Here is a 27,740-nt window from a genome sequence, read left to right as displayed (position 1 = left end):
TCTGTCAGAGATTAGACATTTGGTCCGTGCTCCTGTGTCTCCCTTCCCATCAACTTGAACTCCTGGAGCCCTTCAGGTTGGCATCAGCCTCAAGGGTGGCCAGTTCTAGTCCCATAACTTCATCGTTCCCCTTTCTGCCTATTCAGCAGCACCATTATTGGAAACTAAGGCTCTATTCATTCAGTTTGAGAATATGTCTTCATTATCTTTAACCTCTATTTCCACTCTCTTTGAATAACAGCCTACTTCTCTTCTTGTTATCTTCTCATTCATTTGATGAAAGAGTCCTTTCCTTTAATCTCCAGTGTGACAGTTAATTGAGTTTGCATTTACATGGTTCTATCTTTAGATCCACACTTTTTGACCTCTAACATTTTGTTTCTTTGCTCATCAGTGCTTTCTCTCATTTTTCATATAACCACTGTGTTACAGTCAAGAATCACTACTGTCCAAGAAAGGGCATTTTTCATGGAGTGAGGTGATTCTCCCAGGTAATTAGTTTGCTGCCACGAGTTAAAATGTATTTTTGTTTCCCAGAATTTGTTTAACTGCAGCAAAGCTCCTGGGAAGCACCATTTTTCTTCTTAAGTGTGCCCTCTGAGAATAATGAGAAGAACTCAAAGCCTGCATTGCCATAATGATTCACAGAGCTGCCCTGATTTCATAAAACAAAATAAAATCTTCTCATACGTGTCCTTCTAATTTTCTCCTTGAATTATTTTCCACTGACAAATAATAAATATTACACATTAGCCCAGTTACACCAAAACCAGGAGGCTAAATGGGGGATTTCCATGCTTTCTAATTTCTTTTAATACAAGCCAGGCCCATGAAAAATCAAAGTGTTTGCAGGAACCGAGTAAATGACACTCAGAAAGCAGCCTGTGTGCTGCAGATAGAGATGCTCTCATAACGCCGGAGGAACTATAAGATCAAGGACATTATCCAAAGCATGAGCACAACTTTTATTTTTCCTCATGATTTCATGTTTATTTGTCCAATACACTAGTATAAGATTTAAAAACTATGTCTTTTTTTCCTTCCTGCTCTCTAAAGAGCCACTAACACACTGGAAAGCAGGGACATGCTATAAACAACCATCTACTAAAGTAAACTAAACTTCTCAAATAACTCAAGGCCTCCATTAGAGTTTACAGTTTACTTTTGTTTGACTCCAAAGTTAATGGAGTCAAGCAGAGACTTTCCAATGGTTTTGTTGGGCTTGGACTCCACACCTGCACGAGCTCAGATGCTGCAGAGAGGAGGCAGCAAATTCCTATCAACTGCCTTGTCTTAGAAATGAGATTTTTGACTTTGAGAAAACACGAATTTTTGGATAACTGAGACCTGTTTTCAACCTGTTTCCTTCACAGGGGTTTGAATTAGTGTACCATAGGGAGTTTGAAAAATCTCTTAGCGTTACCATAGCCTTTACCATGCTTGTCAAAGGCACTGCAGAAATGTGTGCTTCCACTTAGCTATTGGGGGAGATTTATTGCATTCACCTTTTCTATAAAACTTACACGATCACCTCATTGGGTCACACCAATCAGAGAAGCAAACATTTTTGTTAATGTATGCCTTAGAGGTGTGGAAGCTGTTCTTTGGGGCAGCTGGCGGGAACCCAGGGTAAGGCACCAGCATGATTTTAATAAGGCTCCGTGATAAGAATCACAGAAAGCAAGAGAGAAACAACAGTAAAGGCAGGTGGATCAGTCAACAGTGGAACTCATGAAGCCTGGTTTGCTATGGAGTTTTGTCTCCTGGTTGATTCTGCAGTGTGTAAAAAGGTAAAACAGGCTTGAAAGGTATGAGACACACATGCAGTGGCTTCAAAAGCCTTTTCTCATGAAAACATGTTTAAAAACACTGCTGTATTGCAAGGAGCAATATCATGTTAAGTAATTGGCCAAGATTTGCTGTAACTTGCTTCTTGTGCTGGAGTAGGATGAGATTCAGGAATGATTTAATCATCATCCTTGAGAGAAAAACATGATTCTGAAGAGCAAACGATGAGACTAAAATCACAAACTATCCAGCATCTCTGTTAAGGAGAGTGCTTCAAACAAGTACCTAAGTTTAGACTTCTGTGTCTACACAGAGCTCTTCTGCAAATGAACAGCATTTCAAAAATGCAATGCATTTACCAGTTTCCACTGACTTAAAACATCCCTGCCACAGCTATGTTAACATTCACTCCACTGCACTGAGAGTGAACTTGGCTGATATGAGAGCACAGATAGGGACACATATCATAAGCCTAAGACCTTCCATGTTCATGGCATGCATCAGTGGGACACTCACCCTTAAGAGAGAAAAAGTGGTACTCAAACTCTGCTTGTATCTGCTTCTTGAAGGCATTCCAGTAATGGCTACTTGACTCATAGGCATTTTGGACACTGGCAATAACCCTTGAAAGTCAATTGAATCCGAGTCTTTTTTGTTGAATGTGAAAATACATATTTTTTTCCAGGAAATGGTGAATATTTTAAAGAACAGCATTACTTAGCACTCCTAACATCTGCTAACTGCAGGGATTACAAAAAGGGTAAAAGAGTACTTACTTTCCCAGTCGATTTGACTCCTTTCCAAATGCAGAAAAAACATATCACCCAGACGAGAAGAAGACACAGAGCTAGATCCCACTTGATAATACCAATATCTTCAATTCCCGATGACAAGCTCAGTACATTGCGCCTGAATATTTGAAAGAAAACAAAAGAGGAGATGCAGGAGCTCAGCTGATGCAGAATGTGGCTGTGATGACTGAGAGTACACAATGGTTGAGGTGCTTAGGGACATGGTGTGCTTGGCAGTGTGAGGTTAGTGGTTGTACTTGATGATCTTAGAGGTCTTTTCCAACCGAAGCGGTTCTATGATCCTATGAGTCTATGGTGTGAAGTGCAGCATATGCATGGGCAGATCCTTGCCCTTCAAATGCTGTTTGCCAAGTCAGCATGGCTTAAGTGAGCAAAGCTAAGCTTTGCAGCCCCGCATCTTCCCTAGGCGTGTGGTAGTCTTTTGTTCAAGATATTGCACGGCATTTCATTTTAAGCTCTACTTAGCAGCCTGTGACCACCTCAATATGAGTTAAGAGAGTGTGCTCAAAGCACTGCAGCTTCCACATTTGCTCCCTTGGAGACATAAGACTGCCATCGGCACAAACCTCACCTCTGAAGCAGCACTGCATGCCATGTCTCAATCATGGACACTTGCAACTGGCCTGCATCCACGTGTTTCTCCTCCTTTTCAGTTCATTAACAAGGAGGAAAGGGAAAAAGCAAGGCAGGATTTCTAATATCTTGAAAACTCAAGCTCAGGAAGGAGCATGAGCCAGGCTATGCTGATAGCTCTTCAGTTTTGTTACACAGCCCACTGCTGCTTAGATTCAGCCAAGCCCACTCAACTGACTTCGTGCCATTTATACATTAAGTTGCTACTAATTCTAATTTATAGTTTTGATGCTGTCATTAACTGTCACTCATACATAATCAATGGGACAACTGTCTGGGGCTGAGTTCGTTGTAAACATGAGTTCTGGAACCTTGTTCGTACACTAATATATTCTGGTGATGTGCAATATGGAAATGTAATAGGAGCCGTAACTGGCTCTTGAACATAAAACAAAAATAAAACTAGGGAGAGTTACACAATCCTTGAAGGATATTCCAGCTCGTTAATCAAGTGAATGCAGACAGGACCCTTCATACCAGGAAAGGCGAAGCACCCTTTGTGTTGGATGGACAAGAATAACTAACACTGAAGCAGGGATACCAGAAGGAGAATATGAAACAATTTGCTAAACTCTCAAATTTGCCTCCGAAGGCAGAGACAGCTGGCCTAGATTTTGCTTAGTTTTTGTGTAGCTCCCTTTGGGATTACATGCCATTAGCATGTGATGGTCTTTCTTGGGATTTGGATGAATAAAGTCTGCTGATTACCAAATATTTATAAACACTTGGCCAGCACCAGACAATCAGAGCTTTTGTTCAACCACAATTACCCCACAACACTTATCCCTTATGTATTAATACGTGTGTAAGCCTTCAAGGTTTTGGACTTGAAAATAAAATCTTCAGAAATAAGACTTGGAAGCATGTGATACCAAGAGGTAAGACTCCAGATACAAAGACAGATTTGCTTAACCCCCTTTTATTGCTGCTCAAGCAAGCATGTAATTTGCACAGAACATTAATTCAAATTAGCTGAAATGTCAGGCTGTACTATATGTCCAGCCAGGCTGAGAAGGACACATGTTATTCAACTCGAAGAGGTTTAATGCTTCAATGTGGTAAATTCTATCCTGACAGCATTAGTTTTACAAAGCAGTAGTGACGAGGACACTGCATAAACGTCTCACAATAAAAACAGCATTGGGTTTCAGAAACCAAATACTCACAAACCCCTGAATTCAACTGGAATTAATTGTGCCACAAAGCAGATGGATGATATCTTTAGTTAAAGACTATTTATTGACCTGTCCTTTCAATGTGGGTAGCTGGCTGTCTGTCAGCTGGCATTGTCTATGATGGCAAAGCACCTGAAAGTTCTTCAAATGATTTTTGATTTCAGAACTATATAGAATAGTAGCATGGCTAGGGAAAAATGGGATATTAAATGCTTGCAAACACGTAAAAGCTATGCTACTTCAATTACAACAGCACTGCACGATCTCTGGCCTTACTTTAAGACACCAAGAGCTGTTTATGCAGAGAGAATAGCTATTTTTAATACTTCTGTAAGTGCCATGAGTCCCAAAGGCAGCTTGCTGTGTTAAAGGCAGTTTCACTCATGATGAAACAGTGAGCTATAGACACTATGTTGGTTTTTGTAGTATTAGGAAGCCAAACTCCTCCCTGGCATGACTCCAGGGAAGAGTTCAGTTCATGATGTTTAAAAACATTATTTGAGGACAAAAAAAAAAAGTGGATGCAAAGTGCAAGGAGAGCTGCCTCCATGATCACTAACTGCTGAGCAACCTTTGCTCTGCCTGTGCTGCAGAAACAGTGAGGGCAAGATGGTGGGAAGGGAATATGCTGTGAGGATCAAGGATTTGTCCTCCAGCCTCAGGCGACTACATCTCTTAGGCTGCGTCTACAGGAGGATTTGATTCAGCTTGCAGAAGAGTTTTGAAGATGTAAACTTTCTTTTAGAACTTTGATGTGCTCCATGGTGACATGGTTCCTCCAACCCACAGACAGGCCGTACTGTCACAAGACCCTCCACCATGTACCTGCTGTGTTGTTACCCACGGAAAACACTGGCGTCTCCTGAGGTCCCAGAGCTCCCACTCTTTCTTTTACCATCCCTTTTCCAACTCCCAGCCCTATTTCCTTCTGCTATGGTATCTTCAATCTCGTGAAACAGACATGCCACCTGAGCCCCAGGGGAGACAACTAGCCCCATAAATCTACACAGTACAGGAACAGAGCTTCCTGCAACAGAGCAGCAGGACAACCCCACAGCCACATCTGGAGGCTGCTAAGCTCATGGTTGCCCCCAGGTACAAGAGGACCTGTCAACAAAATTACAGCCCAAAATTGACGTGAACACAGTGCTTTTGGAGCCCTGGTAGGGTAATTCTATTTCAGGGGCAGGACTTGTGCTTCTTAGGGAAGCCTTGAGGAAACTTTTAAAGATCCTACCAAGCCAGCTACTTTGGATTCAAGGCCCTCAGTCCCCAAGTCATTACGGGAGAGTCCAAAGAAGTGAGTAGCTGATTCCTCTTCTACTGCCACTTGCTGCTAAGTTCACCTAAAATATCCAAAGGTATCATTTAACAAACTTTCTCTATCACCTTCCATATTTATCAGGGAAGAAGTCACCTGGGAAAGCATCTGTCGCTCAACAAGGAAATGCAGTGCTCATGGCATAGTGAAAATGTCTGCTCTTAACAGTCTGCATCTTGTCTCTCACACTAGTCACTGGTGCCTTTTGACAAACTGCTCATACAAAGTCCATTCTGTTTTTTTGCATTTTGGCTCTTGTGTTACAAATTTGAGCAAAGTTCATAAGACTTTTTTTTTTTTTCTAGACCTAATGCCTGCCAAATATCTTCAGCACTAACTAATTCCTGCTGGGGTTATTGGCTGATGCTTCATTTTTAAAAATAGACAAGTAGGTACAACCTGATCAGGGACCAAACTGGACTTTAAACATGCTGAAAAAGCCAATCTGGGTCAGAAACTAATTCTACTCTCAAGTGACTGTCTGAGCAAACCAAAACAAAAACTTCTTCAAGCTATTTGTAGATCCTTTGGATTTAAGTTTCCCTACAGGTGGCTTCCTCTGCTGCTATGTTTTGACTCCTATATAAACACACAGGGATTTGAGCTCATGCTTGCCTGCTCAGAAATCAGGTTATGCAACATAATTTAAAACTTGAAAAAGAAGAGAGAAATGGAAATAAGAAGTCTTGGCTTGATGAAATCCAGGCATCTGGCAAAACAGAGTCTCCTCAGAGACTGCAGAGAAAAATGATGTAAAAAAGATGAGCTATGAAACCTAAAGTACAGGACAACGTTCACCACCTCTGACAGTTTTATTGCTGAGGTCAATGCCTTGCATGGTTGTCAGACTGGTAAGAGATGTGTTACGGCTTCACAAAGTGTACTGCAAATGCTAACAGCTGGGGAAGAGGGAGAGGCAATAACAAAGATGGTGATTTATTGCTGTTCCCATTGTAAATCCCTGCTATCAGAGCATCTAAAGTGACCTCTTTTCTCACGCTGCTTTCAGAGAATCCCAAAACAGAAGTTGTACTGGGTTTTTAGGGTTCCCTATACAGTCTAGGATGAATGCAGTAACACATCTAACCTCTTCCTCCACTGCTCCCAGACTTACCAGTTTAACTCAAGATGGGCAAGAACCAGCAGCAAACACTGGCCAAAGAACTGATTATCCAGAGTAACTGGCTTTTCCTATCTAACACTCCCCATGGGGTCTCCATATAATCTCAGGCCTAACCCCTAGCATGCCAGCAAAGTACCCGTAAAGCTACCATGAAGAGGAGGTACTTACTCCCAAAACTCTGTGACAGGAGAGGTGAAGTTAGTGGCATTCAGTGATATCCAAAGAGTTTTGTTCTTCCTGAGAGTGTCTTCCACACAGGTTGGTGTGTTCCACTTCTGGTGGCAGTGTGCCCATGGCAGGACGCTCTGGAACGACTGGAACAGGTAGTAGAGTCCCCAGGCCAGGATCACAATGTAGTATACATTCAGAAGGGACACAATCACTATGGAAGCATAACCAATTCCTGGCAAGAGGAGGAGAGAAAAGAAATATGTGCAGATGTGACAGTTGCTTCTTGCTAGGGCACTGTGTGATCTCATGGAGCTGCTGCTATTCCCACTGTTTTGTGGATTTGTATCTTGCTTTACAAATGCACTGCTGGTGAAAACTCAACTCAAGCACACATAAGCACAGACCTGTCACCATCTCTGACTGGCACTGGCTCTCAGGGCTGAGTTTCTGGCTATGGCTTGCTAACATTGGAGGGGAGGTCTGCAGGGTGTCTACCCAATTTAAGACTAACCCATCTATTTCAAGTTTTAGTAGAAGGAAGCCAAGGCACCGTGATATGCTTATTTGGGAGCTACATCATCTGACTTCTTGGGTACCTACATGGGCAACCTCATTCTTGCCACGCTGCTCCCCAAACCAGTCTCCTTGGAGGCAGCTCGGCTGGGCAGCCCTTGCACCACTCTCACTTGGCTCAGTCTGTGTGCAAAAAAACCCACGAGTTCTCGAACAGGTTAAAGAGTAAAATTCCAAAGCTTTCCATGTGAAAGGTGCTGTTTCTGCTCTAATTTCATGTGCTCAAAAGAAGCATGATATTTGTAGCTGCTACGGTTAATTAGATCAATGTTTAACTCTGCTATCAATATTTGATGATAAAAAATGTTCCCTGTTTGTTTTCAAAAGCAGGGTCATGGGCAGATAAGGGTGAGTCCTACACAACTTCAGGAGGTGGTGGAATGGTATTCCAAGGGAGGCTTTAATTAAATACACCAATTGTTCTCCTGAGTCTGGTATCTCTCTCTCCTAGCTCAACAGTTTAGCTTCACTGGTACATTCACACTACATCGTAAGGCAGAAGCAGTCACTAATTTTTTTAATACAAAATGAAATTACACTGAAAAGTACCCTTTACTGAAAATCTTTTAGCTCCAAAAAGGCTACAAAGTTTGACATTTAGGAATAATGGGGAAAAAAAAAAAGATTTCCTTTAAAATATTTGAGCAGTCTCACACCAGAGGAAAAAAACCTATGAGGTTCCCTCTAATATCACTCTGACAGCTCCCACAGAATCTGGAACACCTGCCTCATATTTTAGAGTCTCAAACCTTATTGCAGCACAAGTCTCTGCCACTAGAGATTATTTTTATGTCAGGTGAAAACAAGCACAGCATGTGCTATTTGTCCTGTACAGCTGCGTATCACTCAGGATATACAGCTAGTCATGTTATTAGAGACGCAATTTCTCTTTATGCATGCCTGTGAGATTGTTATTTAAACAAGGAACTTTCCTTCTCCTCAAAAAACAAAAAGAGTTCATGAAAGTGGGAGAAGGAGGAGGAGGAAGAAAATGGAGCTAATGCAGTAGTGTTACATCAGCTTCAGTAGTGTTCTGAGTATTGGGCGGAAGTGTTAGCCACAGAGCAAGACCTCACTTCTGCTTGGGCTGATGTAAGGGGAGAGAGATGCCTGGAACAGCAATGCTGACAGAGCTAGCAGACAAGTCAGTGGGAAGTGCCCACTATTTCCAAATGGGATTTGAAGTGTGTTGCTCTGTTTAGTTTAATTATTCCAAATGATCCTGCCTGTGCTGCAAAGGGTAATCTATACACAAGATAGGCATCCTTGGTAATGTTTCTAACCTGTCCTTTAATTTTCATTCTAGGTAACCTCCAGAGCACCATTTGTGTAATTCCTGTGAGCAGCAAGTGATTCTTCATTTGCTGGCAAAGGTCCTTCAATAACATCAGATCAATGTGTCTGTTTGCCAGGATCTGATCTGTTATGATGAAAGTCCACTCCCTGAATCCTACCAAAAAATGCTGTTCAGGTCTTGGCTGTATCAGTAACAGTGGGATGATGCCAATGTTAAGCTTTCACATGGCTGAGGGACTTCAGTTTCCAGACCAGGATAATATTTTGACTATGCTTTCACTAAGGCCATCTAACCTCCAAAGCACTTTCCCTGATACTTGAAAACAAAATATGCAATTGCCTTTTTAAGGCATAATACGCAATTCTTTCATGCTTATTGGCAGTTCTGTCAGTTAACAAGATGATAGCATCAAAATCAATACCTTACTTTGTCCTTCAGACTCTCTGACTTCTCCCTTTCCAGGAACCAATATCATACCCTCAATTACTACAGCAAATAGCTAAATTAATGGACATGAGGGGAATAGTGTTGCTGCATATGGTTTACAGAGGTGTCTTTAAGGTGTAAAGCACAAGAAGATGTACAAACCAGTGAAAATAGGGCAGATCTTTTCCCAGCATGTAATTCCACCTTCAGAGGTATACTGTCCTAGCACCACCTCCAGGAAAAACACGGGAAGACCTCCCCCAAACAGGAAAATGAAATAAGGTATAAGAAATGCACCTGTGGAGAAAGCATAAAAGTACAAAACTGAGATGAAGTGAGTGAACTTACACAAGATCATCTAAAATGTGGCAACAGGCATATATAAACAAAGAAACACATTTGATGCTGTAGTATCAGTACACAGTCATCTTATTCTGTGGTATTTTTGTTTATATTCTCTGCAAGAGGAATGGGTAGATACAGATGCAAAGAGCCCTTTCTTACCTTTTCAAAGGGAAAAACTGCAATAAGCATGGGGTTAGGGACACAACAGTTTCATGTGTCTCAGAATGCACATACCTTTTGGTTAAAACTCAGACTCAGCTGCAGTAGAAGTAAAAGAGCAGAAAAGGTTTGGCAGTACAAAATTTTGAACTGCTGTTGTTTTCCCCTAATTCAGTTTTAACAACAACTAGTGAGTAGTAAAACAACCTCTCCTGAAAACTGACAGAGAAAGCAGAAAACAGATGTGTGGATGTTCTTTGTAAAAAATGGATGAAGGCACAAAAACTAGCGAGTTAAGGCAGACAGATTGATTCATGAGAAGGACAGAAGGGAACACTCACCTCCGCCATTTTTGTAGCAGAGATACGGAAACCGCCAGACGTTGCCTAAACCAATAAATCCACCAGCCACGGACAGCAGAAAGTCGATCTTGCTCGCCCACTTCTCCCGCTGGGGCGGCTTTCCTTCTGCCTCATCCTCAGGTCGTGTCCCCGGGCTCTTGCCGGGGGAAGGTTTGAGGATGTCCTTGTGGAAATCTTTCAAGCACTGAAGCTTTTCCTTTGTTGCCATGTTTTTGCTTTCTACATAGGAAAAAAAAAAACAAGCCTGGTTTTATTAAATAGTCTTTACTGATAGAGCTCGCTAACACTGCAAGAACTGTGTAACCAAACTCATTCCATAAAAAACAATGCTGTTTATCAAGCTGAGGTATGAAAATACGTCTGCTGCCTTCACTGATCAGGAGAGACAAACCACCCTGGACTTTGCAGTCACTTCTTTGTGGTTAGTGCAATGTAGGGCACAGCAAAGGTCTGACAAGACTGCCTACCTGCTGCCTGCAAACAAAAGATGCATAAAGACTACATACTGCATCAGCATCAGCAAATGGTTACTGAACAAACATCACACACTGTTTCCGTGCCCATAATGAGGTACAAATCACCGCATCTGATTCCTTCTCAAACATTTAAGTGAAATACAGCAGAATAGTAAATCTCACCTTGCCAGATAAATCCCATTTCTCGATTTCCCAATAACCTGAGCCATCCTGTATAATTTATTGCCTGCAGTTTCTTTTCCCAGAAGTATTATAAAGCTTTCAGAAAACTATACATTCATAAAAACTGGAATGGAAAGTCATTTGTTTGAATCAACCTGCAGGAACTGAAGGAATCTTTTCAGTTTATTCAGTTTTCATAACTGAACTGTTTTCCCTTAACATCAATAAAGGGACAAAAATAAACCTTTATATTCAATTATCATCTTATATGCACCTATGCAATGGAACAGTTTGTCAAGAATGATGGATCCTTAGTTAATTTAAAAGTCAGTGGCATGAGTCATCTGATGCACAACCCTAAGCTAAATCATAGCTGGTTTTGTAATTTAGTTATATAATTTATTGTATTAAAAACACAATTATGTAAAAATAACATAAATAATTACTCTAAAAAGTGCCTTTTTATCCAGGATTTAACAATGAAAACAATCTAGAAGCAACTTGTAGCTTTTATGTTAATTCAGACCTGAGGCATACAAAGCCAATTCATTCCCCATATAACTTAAATGACTTTAGCTGGATTTGACCAGTTGTTTTTGAACAATGTTTTGATATTGAAAAGCACGTGAAATTTTCACCAGGACCAGGCTAACCAGCAAGTTTATTCCAGACCACAACCATTCCCTGTTTGTATATATCATTATGGGTGCACAGTCATAAAAAAATTGTGCTACAGATTATCCCAATTGATAGCTGCAAGTCTCCCTCGTACCTGCTTGCTGGTTTTGATCTCTAACCTGATTTAGCTTGTGGCAGTGACCTGAAACCCGAGTTGACATTAGCTCTGCAGGAAGTTTTTAATTCAAACATGATTTTGAGATAGATATGCATCACTGTACCCGTAAATCTTTCCATCCAGCTCGGAAAGTTTCAGATGGCTAACATTTTCGCAAACCACAGCAGCTCAATATGTGCCCCACTAACATATGAGTGGCCTTTGCAAAGCAGGTATTCTGACAGCAGTCACCTATCAGGCCACGATCTAAAAGGCACTTTAATCTTCACAATGCTAGTCCTCATGCCTTTTTTACTGTTTTTTCAAAAAGGCCACTGGTGACTGCACAGAGGTGATACATGCAACTGCAATACCTCCTGGTCAACAGCAGAGAGAGCTCACAGAAGGAGAAAGTTAATCACAGCGTGATGGATCATCACCACCCACATACTCCTCAAAAATATCTCCTATTGGTTGCTGTTAGAGACATGGTATGAGATAAAGCAGTGCAGTGACTGAATACAAATTGTAAGGCTAGCTCTGTCACAGTCTTTAGGCACCTAGTTGCTTTGGGGAATTAATTCACCATAGCTAACTTGTGTTCCCAATATCATCCATTGAGATTTATGGAGGTGCTTCCAAGAGAGATTCAGAGTAGCCTTAACCTCCTTGGGACATCTCCATCTCAATCCAAGCCCCAGACTGGTACCACTCTGTATTATTCCCCGCAGGCATCTCTTGAGGGTGAAAAAATAATACGCAGGTGTAATCGTTTTTCTTCAAAGAGGCACCTACGAGGCAGCTGATGACCTGGTCTCACTGCAACAGCAACCAGGCACAGAGAAGGCCCAAATTTGTACTGCTTGAATCCCTATCTTTCATCTTGCAGGAGAATGTCATAACCATCAGGCAACAGGCTATTCTGGGCTGAGGAATGGAGGGCATTCAGATCATCTCTCATGGAAGTCGTTCATCACAGGCGTTATTGAAACACCCATCAACAGAGGAATAAAGTGTGCAAAAGAGAGAGTAACTCACACCTAGTATTTAGGGTATGTTCTTATTTTCCTGGCAATTTTTTTGATGAACCACTGGGTCAACCATAAACCTACTTAACAGGGCACAGAGAGATTTATAGGTCCCTACAGGATTAAGGTTTGAAATAGGAGCTTAACTGCTCCCCATGGGGACCGATGACGGAAATACCCCAGAACAGAACACTGGGCACATGGGCTACCTTTATGCCAAAATACAAGGGGACCAACAGGCATCAGCCATTGCCATGATTAAAATCTCTTCCAGGATTGCAATTTTTTTACAATCTACTTTTATCTCGTGACAGAGAGGTCTTTATTTTTCTGCCAGCTCTAATCTCCTTGCCTGCAGATTTACTTTGACCCAGGTGTTACTCAGCTCTACCCAGAGTTTGTAAGCCTGACCAACTGATTGCATTCTGTAAACCCTAACTCTCCCTGGGACAAGGTGATCACCCTGTGGCTTGTCCTAATTAGCCACACATAAAGTGTGAAATAGTGACTTTTCAGACTCATAATTGTGTGGGACTGCTTTTTAAAAAGATATTTCTACCTTGTCTTAAGACACCCCAAATTAATGACCAAGCTTGAAAACCTAATTACTGAGTATACATTCTGTTTCAGCCATAGCTGGATTGTAAAGATGGATCATGATCTGTCCCTTAGCCCAGAAATGACAAATCCCTAAGGCCACATTTATTTCTGAGGGGGGGGGGGGGGGGGGGGGCATTTACACCGTATGGGTGCCAGGAGATGGACCACAACAACTTCATTGCAAGCCACCAGTTCCTGCCCATGGGGCACCCACCATACAGCACCTATCCAATGCCTGCTCAAAATAAGTAACAGCCCAGTTTCACTGTGTATCTCTTATCTAGTCTTGTGTTTCGATTGTGTTCCGAGGGCCGGCAGCTGTGGCTGGCAGGCACGTACCGTCGACCAGTACCATAGGAATTGACGCTAAGTGGCCACCTGGGACTGCAGTCCCAGCCCGCGTCACGTTCAAGGGATGTCGGATTTATCCCCCTTTGCTGCCAACCATTGGTGTCCACCCAGCCATTCCCAATTACAGGAACTGTCTACAAAGGCTGCAAGGGTGGGGGGTACAGGCGATTCTCCTTGGTGAAGAAAAGCCAAGAAAATCAAGTTTGTTTAGTGAAAGGCATTGTCTTTTTCCTTAATGGGGTTGGAGTTTCATTTCCTTTAGCTATGTCCCACTGGGTGAGGCTAAAATGGCTCTTAAGGGAAATAGTCTGACAGAGATGCTGAAACAATATGTTGTCACCGCCCAGGTCAGAACCAGAGAATAATAGGTTATTTTTACTGTATCACTTAGTGGGGATGGTATCCGAGAGCTAAGTCCATCTGATTCCCCCAAGGAAATATATTGTAAGAAAATGCTCTTACAACCACATAGTCCAAAAGGAGTGATCCAAGTCTGAGGCATATGCCTGCCTCCTGGAGACACACGTCTGCCCTCCAGGAGCCACATCTGTCTGTGAGAATACCACCACTCCAGGAAGCTTCAGGTGGCCCCAGGAAACTCTGGCTTCATCTGAGGAACTTAATATGGATAAATTAAAAGCAGCAGTCAAGCTTGCCATTTACAGTGTGCTACTAGGCTGAGACCAGTAAAACAGCTACAGCCTGATCTGAAAGCAAGGGGAGAAAGGATCTGGGCCAGGCCCATAATCTGCTCTCATGTACACTGACAAACACTAATTAACTGAGGATGAAGTTATCGATTGTCAATTTGATGCTGGTAAAACATGTGAAAATAGAACAAGAGAGCAAGTATGGGCACTTTCGCACCTCTCAAGCATCTGCTCCCTGGTGTGACCTGAAGCAGTTACCTCGAGGTCTCCTCTCCTTCCTCAGGAGAATTGTGCATCTGTCCCCTGTGCCTGATGCACAAATTTCCTCATATGAAATACCCCTGTAATAACCCAAGCTCTTGTGCTGCCTCCCATGACTGATTAGTCTTTGCTGCACAGTTGAAAATACCTAAAGATTAGCCACGAGCAGAGCATTTTCACAGCCAACCCAGCGTGGGCCTTCTACTGTGCTACTGCTATCGTATCTTTGCACGTACAGCCTGCACCTCACGTAACCCATACCCTTTAAAACATACTGGCATTGAAATGTAATCCTTCATAACATGCAAAAAAAAAAGAGAGGTAGGGGAAGGGGGAGGCACTGGGCAGAGGGATCAGACCATGAGAGATGCAGATGGGGAAAGGCCACCAGCGTGGATAGGACCTGCTGGGTGCTAGAACAGACACAACTCACATTACTGCTGAACCACTGACTCTTTGACAGACAACACATGGATCACACATCTGAAAATACACTGTTCAGTTTCTCCTTTGGGACTACAGCAATGATCTTCTCCAAGCTTCTTGCCAGGGACAGTCAACCAATACAGGGTAATACCTTCCAGGCGTTCCCTGAGGACAAATTCATCATGGATGCTGCCTCACTCAATAATCTCTAAAAATCAAATCTTCAAAACCATGGTTTTCCAAATACTGATGGAAACATGAACATCAAAGTCTGCTTGTACACACTCATATGCATTTGTAAATATTTACTCATGCTAAAATGCAGGCCACGTCTTGCATCTGAAGATCAGAAACCACTGCAAAGGAGCTACTTTGTTTTTGGTCAACATGTATAAACTTTGAATAGGGATCTGATATACTGAGTTGCATTTGTTTTTGAGCTCCTTCTTCCGTTAGAAAACTAAAGGCAAAGAACACACTCAGTGTGTCTCTGACCTTGATGGGAATGCTGCCTGAGGAATGACTGTACTGCTGTACTGCTGATTTTATGCACTATTTTTGTGTATGAGTACCAGCACTACTTTGGCTTTCAAGGACCTTTTTCTACTAAGTTCAGCCTGTGCAGACTGTATGTCTTGAACTTCTCAGTGCTCTCTCCTTCTCTTCAGTCTCAATGGCTTTTGAAAAACATCTATTTATCATACTATAACTTCTTTTTCTAACCCTACTCACCGCTTCCTTAGATGTTACCATCTCTCTTATTTTTTGCTTTTTTTTTCTGTTATATCTTGGAAACTGACATCAACCTCCCTTAAAAAACCCTGAGCTTTCCTAGATCTGTTGGTTCTTTTTTTAATTATCATTGTTTCATATAAATATTCATGAATATTTCAAAATTAGTTGCCCTGATTGCTGGATCAGAGCTGCTCTTCAAATAAGCAGCTTCCACTCCCATTGAGAGCAATGGAAAAGCTGCTATTGATTTCAACAGTAGTAGGATCAGGTCCTGAATAAAACTGCATTTATTATGTTTGGCTCATTTCCTGGGATTACTTGGAACTTTGAAAGCTGTAATTCTTGATGTTGACAGCTTTCTCTCCCTCCCAGAGCAGTGTGGTTAAGCCAATCAATACATGATTAAAATAAACAGTCCCTTGATCAAACTTATGGCCTTAGTGCAAATCTTTCTGATCTGCAGAAGAAAACCCTTTCTGTTTGGCAGCACTTGAAGCCACACCAGTATCCAAAGAGCACCTGACTTCATTTATGGTCCTTAACCCATATCCAAGCTTGTTCTGCTTCACTGAACGAGACACCTGTGTTTTCTGAGAAACAATAGCACTCCCCTTGTTGCACACATTGCCTCTCTTCTTAAAAATACTTCTAAAAATTATTCCTTGGACTACATCTCACTGTTCTCTTTGTCTTTAACAGACTCTCCTTTTTTTCTGATTACTTTTCCCTGGGTGAGTAGTTTATTTAAGCATCTATCCATTTGTTCTTTTTCTTCTTTCTCAGTTTTCACTCCAACTTTCACCATCTCCCTTCTCACTTCTTCATCGTTTCCTTTTCTTTCACTACAACACTTTTTTTTTAGTCTTCTAAGATTGACTGGAAAATCTGCTACTGAAAATTTTCTAGGAGCAAAAAGCCCTCCTTTATAAAGCTGAAGTCTATACTGAAAGGAAAGCCTAGGGCTTAGTGCAATTTCTTTTTCATCAGTTGTGGTCTCAACAAAAGGTATCTTTTTTTCCCCTACATGCTTTTTTTTCTGGCTGGTGTTTCCATTCATGCTCTTCAAATAGGTACTGGGTCACAGCACAGAGCTGTTATAAAATCCTGCACCTTTGCTCGGATTTCAGCAGCAGAAAATTTGCAGTCATGTAATACTGTAGATGTTCATTTTATTCTACTTATTTATGTCAAAGAACAAAGCAATTACAACTAAACCCAGAACAAGGGGAAATTAAAAACTCCTTTCCTGTTGTGTGGGGTGGAAAGAAGGAGAATGAATATCCACAAACTCCAATGGGTTTCAGAAGGAACATGACCCTGACCCTAAACACAGAGGGCAAAGCAAAGATGATACTTCCCAGCTTCAGAGGCATGGAGCCTGATTTCCCAGCGTGATGGCTCAGGGGAGCCCTTGGCCCCCAGAGTGTTTGAGCACGGGATGCAGCAAAGGAGAGGACTGGCACACTGAATCACACTAGGTATGACTCCATCTTTCTCCATTCACTCTGTAGGCACAGCGTCTCCTGTATTTCACTGAGAAACTGCACTGAAAAGCCATGGTCATCCTGCTCTGTTCCCTCCTCAAAGAAGAAAGCCCAGTAACTCTTGCAAAGAAGACTCCAGGGAAGGAGAGCATGAAAGCAGAGGTTGTCAGAGGCAGGGAGAATGAAGGGAAACTGCTCATCTTTTGTATATCATACTGGTAAATTGTGTACAGGAGGACATCCAGTTAACACTTGGTTTTGTTCCTGTGAAGCCAACTGCTGACCTAATTCAATGCCTCCGGGCATGCCAGCTAACAGCCTCCCAACTGTCAATAGGCTGAAAAGAAGCACCAGTTCTCTGCTGCTGTCCCTGCATACTCCCTGTGCTGTACCAGCTCTCCATTGTGAAAGTGAATAAAACATTAAATCCCTGGGTGACACCATCCCTCAAAGCCTTCATCTTATTTAAAAGAGGGCCCTTAACAAAATGCAGTAGTATATCCACCTTGGCGTGGCAAGGTAATGGCTTTCCAAGCGAGACGGGCACTGTTGAAGAAGATGCAGTGAGCTGTGCACATCCTTGACTCTTCAACCACCTAGTATTCTCCAGTTATACAGCTTCTGATAGAAAGAACAAATGTTTTCATGTTTTGGGTTTGATTCTGAAGGTCTACCTTGGAGTGGATTGCATTTCTCTAATAAGTATTAGTGGCAATTAAACTAGTTCTACTGCCATAAATGAACCACATCAAAATCTAGAAGGGATGTCCCCCATCTTTCTATTTTAAATCAGAAAGTCCAGAAAGCTCAATAATTTGAACAGTCAGTGGTGTGCCCTGTGCCTATTGAACTTTTTGCTTGTGATTAATAGTGTATTGACCCTATCTGATACATCTGCAAGGCACTTACATGTTAATGTCAGACAGCAGTCCCTGTGCTGCAATAGCTGAGCAGTGCCTCAGTGCAGGGAAGTGAAGTAAATGTGCAATAAAATGCAGGAATTCATTACTTCAAAGTAATCTTTTCTTTGGGATAAATTTTCCACCCACCCTCATCTGTTTTTTCAAGTAATTCTAAATTTAGCCTTCAATTTACTCAGTTTACCAATGCCAGTGTTCAGGGATTTCTCACAATTGAAGATTATTGTACTTTTTCAGGTTTTTTTTCCAAACTAAAGAAAAACCAGACAAAGGAATAAGATTATATGTTTTTGGAAAAGCAAATGTGGTTTTCCATAACCACTAATGACTTTGATCAGCTTTGTAACCAGGCTGTTGCCATACCTGCCTAGGCCACCTCCACACAAAGACGGGATTGTGTTTTTATTGCCTCTATCCATTCACCTGAACTTAAACAATAACCAAAGACAGATTTCTATCCCACCTGTGGCAGCTGTTTAAACATCTCATATAGTACCTTATTCCCACGAATCTAGATCCTAACAGCATTAGCAGAGGAGAATAATCCTTTCTGCTTCTTTGTTCTCATGCCCCATCTGCATAACACCTGATTTATTTTATTTTCTAGAATACATTAATGGAAAGAAGAGTTATGCAACACAGCACTGTGGGTGGAAAACAACCAGGCAACTTGTACTAGGACAACAGCTGTTACATGCACACGATCAGCAGTGTTAGCCCCATTACATGGCTATAAAGGCTGAGAAGGTTACAAAGCCCTCAGGACAGAGCCATGAGCTCTAAAACTTTACGATAAGAGTGAGCTACTTTGGATTTCAGTTCTCCATGTTGGCAGTAAATATCAGCAAAAACATAATTCAGTGACGGAAATGAGCTGTAGACTTTTAAGATGTGGAGCTAAGGTGGAGCAATGACCCTTGCTACCAAACCATGGCATTCAGGTGACTAGGGTACTCTGCCAGGGCATCGCTGCTCACAGGCCTTAGGCTATCACAGATTTCCTTAAGCATCCTGAAGTTTAATTTACTGTTGTTGTTTCCTTTTCTTCAAGAAAAAAAACCCAAAAGGAACAGAAACTTTAGGCATACGAGTTTCACACAGGAAATGAAATCGAAACTACTGATAGGGCAAGCAAAACAGGAGCAGGGGGTTTCTGCTGAGGATACGCTAAAAGAAGAAGTGGCAAAGCTGATGAACAAGCTCACGGAGTGCAACTTTGCAAAACAGGACGGTGAACTGCAGACTTTCACACGCATGAAAAAAAGCAAAGCTGTGTAGACACTATGGTATTTATTTGCTTCCATGCAGCTGGTGCCAGGTGCTGGCTAGCACGGCTGGACACTGGCACGTTTTGTTTAATCCCAGAACAGCCTTGGCTCAGTCTTCAGCTGCAGCTCCATCCTCTGAGCTTCCACAGTCAGCCAGTAAGTCACCACGCTCCTGGAAGGTAACTCAGAAGGAATACTACTACGTCCTACACAGGCCTCTTCAATGGGCATTATTTGATCAAAAACCCACACATTTTTGATCATTTCCCATCTGTTTTTTTTCCCCCTCCCAAGTTCTGAGTTGGAAATAAAACCTTTGGTATTGACCACTAAGCTGATTGCTAGAGGTGTGTTTCGAGTTCACTTTTGCCATGCAACTCTGATATCAGCTTTCACAGACTGAGAGCTGCGCTCATTTTTATGTCAAGAGATATGAAAAACAAATAGTGCCAGAACAAATACTTCACTTCTCCAAGGAAACTAACATATAAACCACTTCTGCATACCACAGTCTGTAAAGTGCAGAGCACACACCAAGCACAAACAAAACCCTGATCCCACAAACTACTTGGCCAAAAGCCCTACCAAATTCACTCTGGAATTGCTGCCTCTGAAGGGAATTTTCTAAGAGCAAGGCTGACTCCAATATAAGAAACAAGCATCTGCAGTCCTGCTTTTACAACCTGTGCCAATCATGCAGGCTATAGCTACTTCCTTTTCTGTTGGCTTCTGCAGGTAAGCATCCCAAATATAACATAATATATGAACAGTTGAGTATTTTTCTCTCTGTCATCTTTCCAAACAAAGACCAGTTGCTGGTTTTCATTGCAGGTTGATTTTATAGTCTTAGCTTGAATACAGTAAACAACATATTCCTGTTGACCAATTCAGAGATGCAGTTCTTCAAGCTGAACAATTGAGGATATCTCTTATTGTGACCTCATTTAAGTGAACATGCTTACACTGAGTACTAATGTTGCACATTAACCTTTAAGGTCTAAAGCTTCTTTCATCATAACTACAATTGTTTTTCATGGGATGTTTTTGTGTGTGTGTGTGTGTGCAAAAGCTAATTACAGGCAGGTGTGAAACTGCAGTTCCACCATAAATAATGGGTATGTGACAGACAGCTGAGATAACCACAAACACTCCGTATGTAAACTAATGGTAGAAAGTGAGAGAACTTCCTTTGGGTTTTTTTAATGGATTTTTATAAGGAATTGTGTACAAGAAGTACATCAACTTCTGACAGTTTTGCAGAAGGAGAAACCTAGGTGATTCAAAGTCAGACACATTGCTTTAAGTTCTTCATGGAAATATTCTGTCTTTTAAATTTGATTTGTAATCTAAGGCTCATGTACTGCAGAAAGAATGGAGACAGGACCTTCAATCTTATTAAGCAACAGAATCTTCTGCTACTGTATCCGCTCTACATGGTACAACTGCTTTTTCACATTTGAAAGGGCAACTCTCCACACCACTTAAGGAGAATCTATATGAGGATTGATGTCGTTATAGAAGAAGGGCAGCAATCACTAGAAAATGTATATGAAAGCAAGTCTGTCCTGTTAAATCTTGGGTTTAGAACCCTGCCTTGCACAAAAGGGACAATGAAGGCTTTTGGTTGTTCTTATTTAGTCTTTCCTCAATCTATTGTGGTAGTTCCATTTGTAAACTTTACCTTTGACAAAGCCTGATGGGAAATAAAGTGTTTGCGTAAGCAATATACTTCTTGCTGATAAAAGAGAGATATGGAGAAAAATCACCATGTTGGCAGACTTGAAAGAGCAACCCTATAAAAATATTCCCATGTTTCCTTTTCCTAGCAAGGGAGTTTATTTTTTTCCCCTACAATAGCCAGATCATCACTGGAAAATCCCCAGACTGATATGGTGAATCTGAGCATGGTTTTGCTTTCTTTCAGCACAATTAAAATAACATTATTCTGACAAAGGGCATTTTTTGGCTTGCATATAAGCCAACCCATGAAAATTTGCTATCCTACAGAGCTTGCAGATGCCCTTCTGTAGGTCCAAAGCTCTTTGGCAGACAGCTGCAGGGCCAGGAAGGCGTTTAGCTGAGGAGCAGATGCTCTGTGCAGCATTAACTCCCTCACGTGGTTACAACCACATGAGGAAACCAGCATGTAACGGCAGAGCAAGGGCAGTCAGTGACTTGCTAAATCCTAAATGCCCCAAAGCTCTCTTCAAGGCTGCTAGAGGATAGGATTTGTAACTGAAAGGGGAAAATGGTGATCTTTACTTTTTAAGCACTTATTGTCTTGATTTTTACGCATCAGTCTTCAAACTGATAACTTCAGCCGGCACTTCATGGAGATCTTAAGAGTGAAATCCTGGTAGAAATTCCAACTAATTTCAGAGATACATGAATTTCACCTACTAACCTCATCTGAGGTTACCATTCACATCTTGATTTCAAACCCATGTGACTAAAACCATTATAACTTCCTTGACCTTCAGGAGGTCACTCCTGTCCTATGCTGCTATGAACGACAGTGACTCCACTGGGGAGTTAATGACACATAGAGCACCACGGCTGAATCTGAACAGGAACTGGGTAGTAAGCAGGACCATAAAATAATTTAGGTTAGAAGAGACTTCTGGAGGTCATACAGCTCAGCCTTTTGCTCAAAGAAGGGCCAACATCAAAATCAGCCTGCGGTGCTGACTTAACTGGTCAAGCTCTGAAAACCTCCAAGAGTGGAGACTGTAGCACCTCTGTGTAACCTGCCCCACTGCTTCACTCCTCTCAGGGTGAACAGTTTTTCCTTATAATCAATTTGAATTTTTCTATTAGTCAAAGAAAAAAGCTGAGGAGAAAAAGGGAGAGGAAGATTAGCACAAACTGACAAGAAAACACCAAATGGAAGGCTCAGTCTTCATATTATGATACTGCATGCATACAATCCAAGCAGCTGGAAAGAAAAAGATTCAGAGGGTGTGTGTGGTGAGTGACAAACGGGTAAACTCTAGGTTAAGTACAAAATAAGCAACAGTCCCTGGTGGCAGCATATCAGATGATACTCATTTTATTGTCAGAGTAAAAACATATTCCTTTAAGTAAACCAAACAAAAACCCCTACTGAATGTTACAATGAACACCAGGCAATTACTGCTTTCCACAATGTATCCTGTGACTCACTGTGCCACAATAAATTGGCATATGGTGCTCATTCAGGGTATGCAACTCACACAGTTGCAATAGCTCCAAAGAGATAATAGTTACTTGGACTACAGTTAATTTTTTTTGCTGGGGGGAGGGAGGATTAATTTCCCCATGGCAATGCAATAAGTTTCATGCTTATTATTGTATTATTGCTATTTATAAAAAAATAAAATACTGGTTTTAGTGGCAGCTGAGTGTCATTAATGCCTGAAATCTCCTGTATGCTAGGGAAATCAATTCAGACAACCTCTGGCATGCGAAAGCACATAAATAATTGGTAAATACTACCTGTGGTCTTCTGGGTCCAGATTTGCCTGATGCCAAGAGCAATCAACTCCTTTTTGGCTGCAAAGGATAGGAGGGCACTCAATACCTTGCAGAAGGCACTCAGTACCTGGCAAAAATCAAGGCTTCTGTGTGCCAGCACCCCAGGAAAGAGCAAACTCTGAAGCGTGTATGACGGAAATGGTTCTCTTCTCTTACGAGGGAAGGCAACCTCCCAAAGAGACATGGAGCCAGCTCTCCCTAAGGTGATGCATACTCTTCCTGTCTGGGGAAAGTGCACTTCCCATGGTTACTCTGCTTAAAAAATGACTCTAACTCTCTTATCAAAGGGGATAAAAACACCCAGACAAAGCACCTGTCTTTCAGTGAGTCTATCCAAGAGCAGAAGTAGACTGGAAATCTAGTTTTTATCATTGATAAGACAGAGATGCTAAAAAGTAGGGATCGAGTCATAACAGAAGAAGCTGTATGCAATTACAGTAATAGTCTTCTCCCATTATCAAGATTACTCAAATGAACCTGGGCTACACCATGACTTCAGAGTAGCACCAAGAGAATACACCTTCACAGGGCCAATGGAGCTTGCTGTCATCCCAAGATGATTTCATGGGGGAAAAAATCCTATAAAGGCAACGTCTACCTAACACTTATATACATTTGATTCAAGTCCACTGAAGCCAGTGCTATTCATTAACAAAAGTGGATCAGTAAGACAGAAGCGGACCACTGGGATTTTGCCCACATAGAGACTCAGAGCTACAGCAGAAATGCCGTGGGTTTCAAGGTCAGCAGGACTGATTCCTGAAAAAGGGGGTCTGACTGACACCCTTCACACAAGAATACAGTAATAACAATGCTACTGAAAGCTAGGTTGGAGTAAACAAGTTGACAATTAGATCCAGACATTGTATGTCTTTGCAGCTAATTTCACAGGTAATGAAGTCTAATGTCTTAAAATCTGACAGGTATGGAAAAACATAAACAAATATCTCAGCCTACAGTTCTATTATGCCCTGATCCCTAAGGAGACAATTTACTCCCTCAGTGGTGTTCTGCATGGGTCAAATACAATTATTGCCAATACAAATATTTTGTTCCTGTTTTTTTTTTTTGTGTTACAAAACATAAGTTTGGACTGTGTGACCTCAAGTGTTTTCCTCACTGATTAATACAACAGGTTCAAAATTGTGATCAGGGAATATGGCTACGACCTTGGCATGAACAGCAATGGTGAATAATGACCTGCTCTATTTTCTCACCTTGAATCTCCTGAACTGTTTAATTTTGTGGAAGACAGTGAAATTGTGCCTGAACCAAGACTGCCAGTGTCTGATCTGTTGCTCTTTGCTAGCACTCATGAAATACTCTCCTTCTCCTCAGAAAGATCTTTGATTTATTAACACGTTTGTTGCATCTCACTTATCTACCTTCCTCTAGGAATGTACTTGAGAAAATGCAAAAATACATAAAAATTAAGTAGAGCTCAGACCTTTTTCTAATCAAAACTCAAATTCATCTATGCAGAAATGTCAAAGTCTTCATTTCACCCAAGGAAATAAACCTGGCATTTAGGTAATAGCCACCTCCTCCTCAATGCAAAGACCCTCTCTCCAGAGAAAAAAAATGCTGTCTCTGTCCAGACCCCACACTCTTGTTCTCTTGCTGGTTAATTCACTACAGTCTTAGCTAGATTTTCATTATAGGGTATTATTTGTAGCTGCTGTTTTCATGAAGCAGCTGTAATAAACAAGTGAGATTTATGTTTCTTTTTAAATGGCTTGAAATAATCAGCGTTGTTAAATTTAGACTCTGAAAGAACCTACTGATTTCTCTGGTTTTTAAATAAATACAAAAGCTACAAAACGATCTACCACCACCAGTCAGGCTTGTGCCAGAACAGTATGGGCTCCAAACACTATGCAAAATGTGTTTAAGATGAGGAAAAATACCAAGTTCTCCAAACAACCTTTTAAAACAAAATGATGGTTGTGCTGAATTACTTTAAGAACTACATAACTGCACTGTGTGTTACTCTTCTCCAGCCTAAATTCAGACTGGACTTGTTTTTATTCCTATTCTGGTCTACACAGGTCTATACTGGATCTGGATCATGCCAGTAAGCTCAGTAGAAAGTAGAACCAAAACAGACCCAACCCAACTCAGAATTTTGAAGCTTCCTAGTCTGATGATTTATTCTGCATCCAACCATTGTAAAAGTCCTGATCCATGTCAGGCATTCAAATACCAAACTGGGAGCTTGTGGTTTGCTCTCATCTCTGCATCACTTACTTTTTCCACTCATTCCCACTTAACCACAGCTTGCTGTATTGACAGTCCTGACACTTACATTAAATAAGTAAACACAATGCCCTCGCCAACCCAGTTTGGCCATTTCACAGCTACTGCTGCATTTCAGAGCCTGATCCAACAAACCTGCTTCATGACAGCAACAAAGAAACATCCTCTAAGAAATTTTTCACTCATGGGGTTGTTTTGTTTGGTCAGTTCGGTGTGGGTGCTACCACTCTGGTAGTCCAGATTTCCTCAGTCAACGGGAGAGGCAAGATGAAATACCAGAGGACACACCAAAATTTAGCCTTAATGGTTACACAAGAGGGGCTGGATGTAGGACAGACATACAACTGACTACAACCCCAGAAGCGATGAGGAAAAGATGATCTGCTGTGAGAATGATCATGTCAAGTCATGCATAGAAGGGACACAAAAACCACATACTAATTGTGTGATGAGAAAAGGTACAAAATGAAGACAATGTAGCTAAACTTGTCAGGTTTTACATTATGAATTTTATAACTAGAGGAAAGAAAAATTAAGGAAAGTTTGCAGACAAGAATGGTGGACCTGTGAAAGGAGCCTGGAGTGATGTGCAGAAGACAATTGTAATAGGCATCAAAATATAAAATTTTAAGTACTTCTTTGCTCTATTTATGATAAAACAGTAGCAACTTCTACATAAATGATAAAATCCCAGGGCATTAAAATTAATACATAGGCTCACTGTCTTAAATCATTCTTGGGTAAAACAAGTAAGCGGCATGCAATGGGATGGGGATTTAGTGCTAGGAAATAGAAAGTCCTCCATCTCAGGAGAGCAGTGACATTGTCCAAAAAGCTAGCTACAAAGCTGTGAATCCAAGAAAGACCTAAAGGTGATTGCAGGTAAGTAGCCAAGTAACACAGTTTCTCTGTATGGTGTTACTGAGTGATGCAGAAGAGTCAAAAGCTAAGCTATTTCTGTATGTGTGCATACAAAGGGATGATACAGAAATCTAAAGCATAATGTTATGTCAAAACAATCGCAGTGCATATAGTAAGGGCCGCTGAAGTCTCCACAGATTAAAAAGGAGATAGAAAAATTAAAGGAAATACAAATAAGGACAACTGAAATAATCCAAAGAGAGAGTAAGAGAGCTAAATTAATACAGCCTATAAATGAGAAGACTCCTGGGCTGAGATCCAGCTATAAATACTTTCAAGTTACTGTGTGTAGAGGAAAGTAATTAATCTATCTCAAAAGATAGTAGGACAAGAAGCAATTGCTTGAATTTAGGGATGGAAAAATTCAGGATGAATACAAAAAGGTTATTTGAAGAGACACATTTGCTCAATAGGGCAGACTCCCAAAGAGGTAGCCAAGGCACACTTACTGTTCGCGAGCAAGAATAAGTTGAATAGGTGGCTATGTGAAATGCCGCAATCACAACTTTCAACAGTCCAAAGAGATCATCACTGACCAACTTATTGATCTTTTAGTCTTTTTTATGGATTACCTGGAAGACTGCTTCTCTATTTAAATAGAAAAAAAGTCCCTTGAAACTATATATTCATGCAGTGATAGTGCATCCACAGCAGAGCTCAGAAAAGGGGCTGTGCAGCACTCTACCATGCAGGGCAGGTAATGGCAAACTTCTCTAACTCTCTTCTGGCTATTCAGTGGTGGGTGCAACGTGAATCTGCTGAGTGCCAGGCAGGACAGGATCAGCAGGACAAAACCTGTTGACCCAGCTGGCAAATTATCTGAACACTGAGGTCAAAGGCTGAAATAGGAACTACCTCTTCTGATACTCATGGTTTTCCCCAATCTTGTGTTAAGAGATTCTTCATGGAAGTTTTCAGTGTTACATACTTTGATTTATGGTTAGCTGAAAACCAACACTAACAGTATTTAATTATCCTCAGGAGCTCTAAAATACACTTGCATTAAGAAAACAAAATTTAAAAACCCCAAACATTTTCAACAGGCCTTACAATTTTCATTGACAAATGGGTATACACAAACGTGAGGAATATAAAAACCAAGTACCATTACACCCCCCCTTAAACATATCCCGTCCCAACTGCACTCACCAATCGGGACTTCTGTCCCCTCCTCAATGTAGATGGGCAGTGGTGATTCCTCCATAGGATGAGGCACTGATGGAAAGTAATGAATTGTGGTAGTATTTGTCGCAAAGTGACTAAAATAAGATGGTCCCTTTCTTATTACAACTACATATGGCTGGTTACTGTCACAAAGAGTCCTTTCTCAAAGTGGTCACCTCCTGTCACAGTGGTGACTGGTCCAAGTCACAGTCCTGAGGGGTTAATCCCCACTGAGCATTCATCACCACTGGAGTCAACCCCCTCTGAACAAGGCCTGGGAGAGGTCCCTGTCCTGGATGTTTCACGATCCTGCCATTTTGCTACAGCTCACCACTCCCATCCCTGAAGTTCAACTCTCTTTTGGAATCTCACACAGTTGAGGAAGCCAGGAGGAGCCAATGCGCAGACAGGCACAAATAGAGTTATTTAGTCAAAGTCATAATATTTCATGCACAGAACCACAGAGAGAGGCTCTTATGCTCAAAGCTCGCCATTAGCTATTGAAAAGCCACAGCAGGTGATGGAAGGCTGCACCACAAATGGCCTCTGGACCACAAACTTTCAT

General features: G+C 41.4%; 1 protein-coding gene across 23 annotated transcripts in view; it reads right to left on the bottom strand.

The window, feature by feature from the left end:
• SLC6A6 (solute carrier family 6 member 6) overlaps positions 1–27,740 on the bottom strand; it is a 117,133-nt gene that overhangs the window by 21,658 nt on the left and 67,735 nt on the right. For 11 of the 23 annotated variants that reach the window (XM_062008524.1, XM_062008526.1, XM_062008527.1 and 8 more), the window contains 6 exons: positions 27,161–27,226; positions 22,796–22,852; positions 10,165–10,404; positions 9,482–9,616; positions 7,021–7,255; positions 2,565–2,697 (listed from right to left, as the gene is read on the bottom strand). In XM_062008524.1, coding sequence (XP_061864508.1) covers positions 2,565–2,697; positions 7,021–7,255; positions 9,482–9,616; positions 10,165–10,404; positions 22,796–22,852; positions 27,161–27,215 — 855 coding nt within the window. In that variant the 5' untranslated portion in view covers positions 27,216–27,226. The remainder of the gene's footprint in view (positions 1–2,564; positions 2,698–7,020; positions 7,256–9,481; positions 9,617–10,164; positions 10,405–22,795; positions 22,853–27,160; positions 27,227–27,740) is intronic. The other 12 variants (XM_062008535.1, XM_062008537.1, XM_062008536.1 and 9 more) reach the window with 2 other exon arrangements.

Source organism: Colius striatus, chromosome 15 (assembly GCF_028858725.1).
Source record: "Colius striatus isolate bColStr4 chromosome 15, bColStr4.1.hap1, whole genome shotgun sequence".
Taxonomy (NCBI): domain Eukaryota; kingdom Metazoa; phylum Chordata; class Aves; order Coliiformes; family Coliidae; genus Colius; species Colius striatus.
The sequence above is the reverse complement of the archived record's forward strand: the minus strand, read 5'-3'. Positions and strand labels throughout refer to the sequence as shown.